This window comes from Dipodomys ordii, unplaced genomic scaffold (genome assembly GCF_000151885.1).
Source record: "Dipodomys ordii isolate 6190 unplaced genomic scaffold, Dord_2.0 Scaffold34, whole genome shotgun sequence".
NCBI lineage: Eukaryota > Metazoa > Chordata > Mammalia > Rodentia > Heteromyidae > Dipodomys > Dipodomys ordii.
This window is the reverse complement of record NW_012267250.1, coordinates 14,787,512-14,799,213: the sequence shown is the minus strand read 5'-3', so window position 1 is coordinate 14,799,213 and position 11,702 is coordinate 14,787,512. Positions and strand designations below refer to the sequence as shown.

Below are 11,702 nucleotides of genomic sequence, written 5' to 3'. Positions count from 1 at the left end.
CCCCAAAAAAAAAAGAAATAAAAAGGAATCGGGCTGGAAAGGTGGCCCAGTGATAGAGTGCTTGCTTGCCTAGCATGGATACGGCCCTGAGTTCGATTCCTCAGCACCATATAAACAGAAAAAGCCAGATGTGGCACTGTGGCTCAAGTGGTAGAGTGCTAGCCTTGAGCTGAGGGACAGTGCCCAGGCCCAGAGTTCAGGCCCCACAACCGACCAAAAAAAAGGAATCAATCAAGATACTGCACAAAAGACACAGACCAAGCACTAAAACACACTTTGGCAATTACAGACGAACATACCTGATGGCATCTTTGCTGGAAGCTTTTATTATTTCTGTTGCAGAAGGAACACCTATTCGTTTAAATTTAATTCCCTGTACAAAAATCATAACATAAAAATGACTATCAATTATTCCCCATCACATCTCTCTCTCTCTCTCTCTCTCTCTCTCTCACACACACAGGCACACAGCTCCCCCTCCCCAAAATGCAATAGTCATTAACAGAAGTTTTCAGGGCCTGACATGGGAGTGCGACACCCAGGAGGATGGAGGAAAGGTTAAGCTACAAAGCCTGAGTATAACTTAATACACGCCCATCTAAAATATAAATGAACAAATAAACCTCAATAAGCTTCATCCTATGTAGAAAAAGTTGCAGGAATAACGTAAGGAGTTTCTGTAGATCACACAGGTCTGCTATAGCTAGCATCTTATGTTACTAGGGTAGATTTGTCAGAACCAAGAATTCAAGACTTTGTTCACATTTTTCCTTGTTTTCCATGAACTTAATGATTTTAGTTTGATAAGTCAAAGGGCCAGGGTCAAAGATTTCCAGGGGTGAATGCATCTCAGCTCGTACCAGGGACACATGGTAACTGATAATGTGAACCATGACTTCCTGGTCTTAGTAGTGTTTACAGGACTCTCCACTGTAAAGTCCTCACTCTCTACTATGTTCTGTTCACTTTAAATAAGCCACAAAGTATAGTCTATGCGGGACAAGATTAAGCTCTACTTCCTGGTAGAAGAATCTACAAAGTTAAATTCTGTAAGGTACGCCTGCCTCTCTTCCTCTTTTTTATGGAGGCTGAACCCCAAAGCTTTGCACATGCTCGGCAAGCACAGTACCACTGGGCTATATCCTGACAGCCCCTTTCTTTTTGACTCCCCTCCCCCATTCTCCTGAGAATTTCTGTGACCCTTAATCTGCTCAAATATTTCTAGTGTGCTCATTTGTTGCCTGAAAACTGCCTTTTAAGCACATGAAGAGTACTGTTTACAAATGCAGTTTCAAAAGGGGCATTATATCATAGGCATCATGCTAGAAACAAGTCAAATAAATTTAATAAAAATGAGTAACAATGCTGGGTGTTGGTGGCTCACGCCAGGAATCCCAGCTACTCTGGAGGCTGAGATCTGAAGATCGTGGTTTGAATCCAGCCCAGGCAGGAAAGTCTGTGAGACTCTTACTCACAGAGCAAGAGGTGGCACTGTGGCTCAAGTGGTAGAGCACTAGCCTTGAGTACAAATAGACTAAGGGACAGCGCCCAGGCCCTGAGTTCAAGCCCCAGGACTAGCAAAAACAAAACAAAATACCCACGCACTACGAAAGAGGAAAGTAATTTTACCGCTTTTTGTTCCACTTGTGCTAACTGGTATTCTTCCTTGTGCTGATAGAAGCAGATGCACACCCCTGTCCTTCCAGCTCGACCTGTGCGCCCAGAACGATGAATGTAGGATTCCACATCCTATTGAAGAAAAATATGAGTGACACAACAGAGACACATACCTAACAACCTATGCAGAGGTCAGTGAACACTCTGCATAGGGAGGAGGTCCCTTAACACTTCATATTTTTGCATATGTGTGCCAGTCCTAGATATTAAACTCAGAGCTTGGGCATTATCCCTGAATTTTATTGTTCAAGGCTAACATTCTTATCACTTGAGAGCCACAGCTCCACGTCTAGCTTTTTGGTGGTTAGTAAGAGTCTCAAGACTTTCTTGCTTGGGCTGACTTTGAACTGTGACCTCCAGAACTCAGCCTCCTAAGAAGCTAAGATTCTATGTGTGAGGCAACAGCAACCAGCTAACCCTTCAATTTAAAGCAAATGCCATGGAAGGTGTAGAACACATCTTCAACAGCAGTCCTTTCCTATTCCTTAAGCCAATTTGCAAAGGGCACTGTCTGACAAAGCATGTATTTCCAATTGCAAGTAGCCATAATATAAATTCAAAAGATAACAATTATAATGTATCCTATTTAATTAACTCTCTGCATCCAAGTCGTTCCATTTAATGATATTTAAATAAAATAGGTTTATCCTTATATTAAACAAATTTTCTTTTAAATATTCAGAATACATAATAAATAAAAAAATTGCTTCAGTTCAAAGGTCCTATAATCCACAAGCCTCAGTAGCTTTACCACAAGGTTATTGACTACAGCCCTTTTCCATTTTGTCTTTTTCTAGCTTGTACATTTACATATTCCTACATCTACTTCATCTTCAAGTCCTTCTCCCCAACTTCAAGGTCCTCTCAGAATTATACTACCCTACTCTCCATGAAGACTTCCAGGCTACCTTGGCAGCAAAAGGCATCTTTCCCACTCTAGCTACTATTGTTCTTCCTCTGTCAGTTCTGAAACCAAGGCAACTAAGAACCATAAGAGGTTCACTTGCAAAGTCACCTCTAATACCCTATTATACTGTTGAGATAGCTTTTATACAACTTATTTTAGACTCCCAAAGAAACAAAATCCAATCTTACAATCTAAGTATAGAACACAAACCTTTGGTGGAGAACTCTGTACAACCAAATCAACTTCAGGGATGTCTAAACCACGTGCAGCGACATTGGTTGCCACCAAAACTCCAAAATTACCATTTCTAAAACCTTTCAAGGTGATTTCCCTTTGCTTCTGTGGAATGTCTCCATGTAATGACTGCGCTTCCTGCAAATCCAATAATACATCCTCAATTAAGGCTTATAAAGACATATTTTTTTGATGATTCTGCTAACAATAGGAGGCAAACATGTGTCTTTATAACTTCCAAATTACCTCAAAACTCCCAATTAGTAAATCAATTATATAAAACATATTAATCAAGGGCTGGGAAGGTGGCTCAGTGGATGAATGTTTGCCTTGCAAGCATGAGGCCCTGGGTTCAATTCCTCAGCACCACATAAGCAAAAAAAGGAAAAAAGCCAGAAGTGGTGCAGTGGCTCAAGTGGTAGAGTGCTAGCCTTGAGCTGAAGAGCTGAGGGACAGCGCCCAGGCCCAGAGTTCAGGCCCCACGACCGGACCCAAAAAACAAAACAAAACAAAACAAAAAACATATCCATCAAGGCTGAAAACTCAGTCAAGAGTGATAAATCCTACTTTGTCATGAAACTTTAAGTTTGAGTCACCCACCTTTCTCCCATCTGTGAGATGAGACTAAACCTAAAAGCTGGAAATTATGAGATGAGTAAAAACATATATATTCAAAATGAAAATTTACTGATGGCACCAGCTTTGCAGTCATGAAAGACCAACCTGCTTCATCGCTGAACTCTGTGATAGTTCTTGGGCTTCTTTCTTGGTTTCACAGAAGATGATCGTGCGCCCCTGATGACCACTGTACACTCGGATCACATCCCCAATAACTGCTGCCCTCTCAGTCCAGTGACACTTGATAGCTAAATGCTTTCAGAGAAAAAATATTTTAGTAAAGACTTGTGGAAAACTGAAGTTATCTTCTCCCTGAAGTTATCTTCTCAATTCTGGCTAATTAATGTCTTGGTATCATAAACAACTCAAGATTGACAGAGCTGAAGGATGTCACTTTTGCATAGAGAATACAACAAAACTAAATATACCATCAAAGTGAAGAGTAACCTGATGTGGTCTGGCACCTTGCCTCTCCTCTTTCTCTAGAGTATCTAGCTTCTTTCTCACTTAACCACAAAATATAAGAAAGGCCACTCCCAGAGTCCTAAAAGAAACTAAGTAAATGGCAATAAAAGTCTCTTTAGGTCTTGTCCTTTGATCACTTAAAAAAAACAATCTGTTGTCAGTTACTGTATAGGTCTGTTCCTTCGGTGAAATGAATTCATCTAGGTATTGAAGCTAAGATGAAAAGTTTCAAGATAAAGCATGTGCTGTTGCCCTCTAGTGGCTAAATCCTAAGTTTAATTTCTTTGTCTACATAATTCAGACATATTTAGATTCCAAATGATTCTTTTATTTAGGTTACCAGATAATGAAATATTGAAACACAGATACTATATAAAACTCAAATAGAAACTCATCTTTAGTTTGCTCTACATAAAAATTTAGTACATATTTGGACAAAGGATTTGAATTTGCCAGTCTTAATACTATCAGAGAGGAAACAATGAGATAACTTAATACTAATTCCGGCAACTAAATAAATCATTTACCTCCACAGTTACTGCTGTTTTCTGAGTCTTTTTACCAATCAGGTCCACCTGTTCATATGTAGATTTCATGTATTTCTTAGCAACATTAAATACCCAATGAGGGCAAGTTGCAGAAAAAAGCAATGTTTGGGGATTGTCTTCAGAATCTTTGGGGGGAAAAAAAGTCAGTATGAATAATTCAAATAAGCCTACAGAGAACTCTACCTCACCCTAGTCTTTAGAGGGTCCATCAGCAATCACCAGCAACCACTTGAGGCTAGCCAGGCATTGAGGACACAAAAAATGTTAACATCAAAGCTTCCCAACAACTGAAATAACCAATGTAAAGGAGTCTTCAAATAACCACCATATTCTAAACTTAATTTTGCTTTCCTGATTATTGGCTTCCACAAAAGAAATATATGCACTATAGTGTAAGGTCTACCAATTGTGTAATACCAAGTCATCAAGTCTAGTAGTCTCTCAAGTACAGATATCTAAACAAATTACCTAATAAAAAAACCAGTGTGTGTGGGGCTGGGAAGGTAGCTCAGTGGTAGAGTGCTTGCCTTGCATGTATGAGGCCCTGGGTTCGATTCCTCAGCACTATATAAGCAGAAAAAAACAGAAGTGGCACTGTGGCTCAAGTGGTAGAGCTCTAAACTTGAGCTGAAGAGCTCAGGGACAGTGCCCAGGCCCAGAGTTCAGGTCCATGACTGACAAAAAACAAAAACAAAAAAAAACTGTGTGTGTGTGAATTTAAAATTCCATAGCTAGCCGGTCACAGATGGTTCATGCCTAAAAACTTCTTCACTACTTAAGAGACTGAGATCTCAAGTATCACAAGCAAAAGTCTACAAGCCCAAGCAAAAGTCTACAAGATATCTCCAAAATAGCTAGGAAAAAGTTGGGCTGGAGGCATAGCTCAGAGGGTGAGTACCCAAGCAAGCAACCATGAGGCCCAGGGTTCAAACCCTGGTACAAGTGAAAAAGAAAATTCCTGGGCTAGAGGTGCAATTCATTCCATGTGCAAAACCCTATATATCAGCATTTAAAAATTTAAGTAAAAAGAATTCCAATTGTGAGGTCAATTATGATTTTTTTTGTGTGTCTGTATACCTAAGAGGTTTAACTTTCTCATATAAAGGGTATTGCTACAATTCTCATATTTTTTTTTTAACTGTATTTTTTTTGTCTTTTCTTTTTTGGTACTGGGGATCGAACCCAGGACATTGCACTTGCTAGGCAAGCGCTTTGCCACTGAGCTACATCCCAGCCCTCTCATATATTTTAAATGGCAATGAAAACTGGTAGAACTTGTTAGAGAGCAATATGACAAAGCACATTAAGGAATACTATTTACAACTTTTTTTTTTTTTAGTTGGGCTTGGGTTGGGCACTGTCCCTGCATCAGCTCAAGGGGAGCGCTCTACCACTTGAGCCACAGCGCCACTTCAGGATGTCTAGTGGTTTATTGGAGATAAGAGTCTCACAGACTTTCCTGCTCAGGCTGGCTTTGAACCAAGATCCTCATATCTCAGTTTCCTGAGTAGCTAGGATTACAGGCGTGAGCCACCGGCGCCCAGCAATTTACAGCTCTTCACCTAGTAATTCTACTTCTAGAAATCTGCCCTAAAGAACCAATCTATTGTTATGTGAGGAGGCCTACTTGCATGACTAAATAAGACTTACATGGAATAAGGAAAATAGGTGGGTATTGGAAATCATGTAGCATTAAGCTGAATCTTTAATACATGGTTAATTTATTATAATTAGCACACATACAGCACATAGAACATAGAAATCAAAAGTACACCAAGAGGTAAGATGACAGGTCATTTCTCTACTGCTTTTTAAAGTTTTTTCATTGTAGTTATGTGCCAAATCATGACATTTCAAAAACTCCCAATTTTTTTTCCGAATAAGCTAAACCCTTCCAATTTCCTAATGATCCATTTATCTCTCAGAAGACCACCATTCCACTGGTCCTTCATTAGCTCAAAATTTGGGGCTTACCTTTTTTGTAGGCCACACATAAGATCTCTTCTACTTGATCTGCAAAACCCATATCCAACATCTGGTCAACTTCATCCAGCACAACATGCTTAAGCTTGGTGAGATCGAGTTTGCCGTTCTGTAGGTGGTCTTTGATTCGACCTGGGGTCCCAACGAGGATATCAATCCCATTCCGCATCCGCTCAACTATAAGGAACACCAATAAAAAGTTTTGTTGTTTTAAAATAGCACACTTCACATTGGGTGCTGGTGGCTCATGCCTGTAATCCTAGCTACTCAGGAGGCTGAGATCTAAGGATCACAATTCGAAGTCAGCCCAGGCAGAAAAGTCTCTGTGAAACTCTTACCTCAACCACTCAAAACCTAGAAGTGGCTCTGTGGCTCAAGTGGTAACAGTGCTAGCCTTGAGCACACAGAGACTTAGGGACAGTGCCCAGGCTCAGAGTTCAAGCCCCACAACCAACAAAAAAGTAATTAATTAATAGCATGCTCATCAGTTTGGGGCACCATCTCAATGTACTTTCACTCTAAAATATTTATTAGATAGCTACTAAGCAATACGGTAGCCAATGAGGGTAGCGCCACTCAAGGTGCTCCTGATGCAGTGGGGAAAAATTATAAGAAAGAATTGACAGTGAGTGTACTGAGTGACTTAACGGGAAATGTTCGATTGGAGCATGATAGCATTAAGGAAGACTGACTCCCTCAAAAAGTGAAAACTAGCTGGGCGCCGTGGCTCTCGCCTGTAATCCTACCTACTCTGGAGGCTGAGATCTGAGGATTGCGGTTCAAAGCCAGCCCAGACAAAAAAGTCTATAAGACTCTTATCTCCAATTAACCACCAGAAAACTGGAAGTGGCGCTGTGGCTCAAGCGGTAGAGCGCTCGCCTTGAGTTAAAGAACGCAGGGATAGTGCCCAAGCCCAGAGTTTAAGCCCCAGGACCAACAACAACAAAAAAACCTGAAACTTTGAGTTTTCAGACTTAGTACTAGTAAGAACCTCAAAGAACTAGGACCTTTTGTTTTTGTTTTCCTGAGGCAGGATCTTTCCATGTTATCAAGCTGGCCTCAAACTTTTGATCTTTCTGTCATGAGTGCTAGGATTATAAGCGATGTACTACCATACTTGGCTTGGAATAACAATTTTCTATATAATAACAGCAACTATATGGGGCAGAAGAGACAAGATAGATGAACAAATAATTCTAATAAGATATGGAAATGCTCAGGAAAAAAGAGGTATTCAATATAAATGGATGAGATAGTAGTAATAGAGTTTTTTTTTAAGTCGAGCAGCTATTGTAATCTAGAGATTTTTACCAGGCACTTTGCATACATTGTTTAATTCAATCTTCCTAAGATTCCTACAGGGTGGGTTTAGTAATTCTCGTTATAATAGATGAGAAAGTCAAAGTTAAACTTGGGCATAGTCACCTAACTACTTTCTACTATGTGATCAGTCTAGATTCAAAGCCAGGCTTTTCTGATGTGAAAGTCTAAGTTAGAGTCAAAGCTGGAAAGTAATAATCACAAGCTTTGTGTGCCAGTGTAGACTTTTTTAATGCCTTAAATCTTTTTATATCCATTCTGCATTACCAAGAAAAAAGAAACGGCCACCAAAAGCCTGCTTACATCACATCAAGAAACAACTGGCAAAAGACTGAAGAGACTGACAAACTGCATTCTGTCAATTTAGGTACAAAATATTACCTCTGTAGTCTTTAAGTAAAATACTGACAGGTAACAGAAAACTCCCAAGAACCCCCAAGAACTCCCAAGAATGTACACAGTCTCACTCAAGACCATGATCCTAACCATATCTTTAAATAAGAGCCACAAAAAAACCCAAAACAAACAAAAAACTGTAAGCAAAAACAACTAGAAGAGGTTAAAAAAAAGTCAAGTTCAGAAGAAATCCAATCACAGCATTTTACCTCCTGCTTTTGAATCTACTTACTTTGACCTCCATAGGGAGTTCCACCATAAAAGCAAGCCACAGATAGCTTTTTTGTGATGTCACTGAAGTCTCTGCTGACTTGACTTGCCAGTTCTCTTGTAGGTGCAAGAACAAGTACCTGGAAGAGAAAAATGAACCACTGAAATCGAAATACTACGTAGTATGTTACACTTGATCAGTCTGGAATACACCAGAAAGTTGAGATGTTTTCCAAACATCCATTAAATGCTGTGTAATGTGCTTCAAAGGATCATGAATGTAATACAGCTTCTGACAAATACACTCAGCTCATCATCACAACAAGAAGTAAGCATCCAAACCACGGTATTCCAGAAAGGTTACATGAAACATAAGTCTATAGGTCCTGTGCAGGCTTTTCGAGAAGAGCATTCCTTGAAAATGTGAGCAAGATAGCCAGGAGCTGGTGGCTCACTCCCGTAATCCTAGCTACTCAGGAGACTGAGAACTGAGGATCATGGTTCAAAGCCAGCTGGGGCAGGAAAGTCCATGAAGCTTTTATCTCCAATAAACCACTAGAAAACCGGAAGTGGCGCTGTGGCTCAAGCAGTACAGTGCTTGAAGCTGAAGAACACAGGGACAGAGCCTAAGCCCAGAGTTCAAGCCCCACCACCAACCAAAAAAAAAAGAAAAGAAAAAGAAAGAAAATGTGAGCAAGAAACTACATTCATGATGTTAGCTAATATTTTTGCTTCTACTCTGCCCTAGACTCTACTAAGTACTTAATAGGTATTATTCTGATTCAATTCTCAAGACCATCTTAGAAGTAAATATAGAGGGGAAATAACTTGAATAAAGCCAAAAAACACAACAAAAAAAAATTTCAATTAAAAAAATTAGGGCTGGGAATGGGGCTTAGTAGTAGAGTACTTGAAGCTCTAGTGCATACATGAAACCCTAGGTTCCTTTCCTCAGTACCACATAAACAGAAAAGGCTGGACATGGCACTAGGGCTCAACTGGCTCAACCCTTGAGCAAATGAAGCCCAGGGACAGTGCTCAGGCCCTGAGTTCAAGCGTGAGGATTGGCAAAAAAAGTATAAAAATAACTAAAAACAAAAGACTACCTGTAGTAGAGATTTACTACATGGATTTAATCTGACCAGATAGTCAGATTCCAAAATATATAGAAAAGTACTACTAAATATAAAAATACTTTTGCCATATAGGCAGACAAGTCAGATGTTTGTTCAAACCTGTGAGCTCTAACTATATCCAGTATTTTGAAGGAGCTATGATTAATAATAATACAAGTTATCACCACCATGGGACAGATAGCAATATGTAAACCACACAGTTTATGGCAGACAGCTTCATAAAAGAACTATCCTGGTTTGCCCTCAGATGAATATATGTACAATAAAAGTGGGTGTAGCTGGCTCACTCCTGATCTGAGTATTAGTTTAAAGTCGGCACAGGCAGGAAAGTCCATGAGACTCTTTTTTTTTTTTTGGCATCCAGTTGTGGGGCCTGAACTCTGGGCCTGGGTGCTGTCCCTCAGCTCTTAAGCTCAAGGCTAGCATTCTACCACTTGAGCCACAGCGCCACTTTTGGCTTTTTTCTTTTTGCTTATGTGGTGCTGAGCAATCGAACCCAGGGCCTTGGACATGCAAGGCAAGCGCTCTACCACTGAGCCACCTTCCCAGCCCAAGTCCATGAGACTCTCCAATTAGTAACCAAAAAAGCCAGAAGTGGATCTGTGGCTCCAGTGGTAGAGCACTAGCATTGAGCAAAAGCAGCTTAGGGACCCATGTTCAAATCCCAGGACTGGCACTCCCCAAATCCCCCCTCAAAAAATCCACAATAAACACAATGGAGGACTCATGGGGAACCCAGTAAACTGGTAGGATATGTCAAATGAAGCCTGAAGTGTGTGTTTTAGTTACCTGAGGCGCTCGGCCTCTCTTCCTGTCTTGCAGACCACCCTGTAGTTTCTCAATCAAAGGGATGGCAAAGGAGAATGTCTTCCCAGTTCCTGTCCGTGCCTGTGCAATTAAGTCTTTTCCACTATAGACATGGTGAAATGTCTTTGCTTGTATAGGAAACAGGAAGGTCACCCCACGGGCTGTGAATAAATCAACCATGTTATTTAACATCACAGCTTCTTTTTGTGTGGTCTTGGGAATCAAACCCAAGACCTTGTGTATACTTAAACACATAATTGGCCACTAAGCTATATACCTCAGCGCCAACACTGTAATTGTTTAAAACACCACCACCACCAGCCACAGTCAGAAGCATACTCATGCTTCTGGTCCTGTGCAATTAAAGAATCCCTCCTTCTGATTACATCTACAAAGTCAGTTTCAAATATATGAAATAATGAAAAATCTAGCTCAGTGAAAATAGCAGCAAACTTTAAAGCATCATGTATAGTAACTACATATTATTTTAATAATGACAGTAAGTTAGTTGTCGTCAAATCTTATCAACAGGCCAATTTGAGCTAGAAAATTTGTAATCCAGACTGTTGCACCTAAAAAAACTACTAGTGGAGTATCTAGGACCACCTAACTAGTTAATAGACAAGTTGCTAATATGAAATGAGATTAAAAAAGAAAACACTAACTTGGCATCAAGTAATTATTTCATCTTGCCAGTATGTTACATTTCTAAATGTCGTATTAATTTTAATACTCATTTAAAACAGTTAAGTCTCAATATACACATCCACTTAACTATATGGTTGTGTCTTCAATAAGTGTGTTTTGGTTCACCTCTATAAACATGCCAGGATGCTTCCAAATATTTTCTAACATCAGAGATGATAGCTCCAAGAATATTACCTTTGAGATGCTTGATAGTCTCTTCAGATATGGGAAAATTAGAGAAAGCTCCTTCTTTTTGTTCCACGGGTATTTCCTAACAAAGAACCACAGAAGGAAATCAATAAAGACAAGTTAAAACAACAGTGAAAATCTAATGTAAAGCAACTCTTCTTTAAACACTAGCTTAAAAGGGGAAAAAATATAACAGAGCGGCACATCAGCTGCACTGAACATTGATGAAAACGAACTAAGCAACTCAAGGGCAGCGATGGGAGGGAGAGAAGAGGAGGGAAAGAGGCAACAGCTAACACTAAGCAAAACGAAAGAAATTTATGTTATCACCCAACCCAGAAGAAATAGTTGTACTGTCAAAGCTTGTAGAATTCACAAACTTTATAGACCAAGATAATGACAATTTGCTTTGTGAAGGCTAAAATGTGTTTGTAACTTTAACCAAGTATCACTATCCTACATACTGAAATTTATGTAACCATTTATGTAACTTTAACCAAGTATCACTATCCTACATACTGAAAT

General features: G+C 39.7%; 1 protein-coding gene across 1 annotated transcript in view; it reads right to left on the bottom strand.

Moving 5' to 3' along the window:
• Positions 1-11,702, bottom strand: part of Ddx21 (DEAD (Asp-Glu-Ala-Asp) box helicase 21) — a 26,417-nt gene that overhangs the window by 8,666 nt on the left and 6,049 nt on the right. Inside the window, exons 3-11 of the mRNA XM_013017058.1 lie at positions 11,184-11,259; positions 10,284-10,462; positions 8,381-8,498; positions 6,424-6,609; positions 4,429-4,574; positions 3,542-3,691; positions 2,795-2,956; positions 1,630-1,749; positions 300-373 (exon numbers count right to left, since the gene is read on the bottom strand). Coding sequence (XP_012872512.1) covers positions 300-373; positions 1,630-1,749; positions 2,795-2,956; positions 3,542-3,691; positions 4,429-4,574; positions 6,424-6,609; positions 8,381-8,498; positions 10,284-10,462; positions 11,184-11,259 — 1,211 coding nt within the window. The remainder of the gene's footprint in view (positions 1-299; positions 374-1,629; positions 1,750-2,794; positions 2,957-3,541; positions 3,692-4,428; positions 4,575-6,423; positions 6,610-8,380; positions 8,499-10,283; positions 10,463-11,183; positions 11,260-11,702) is intronic.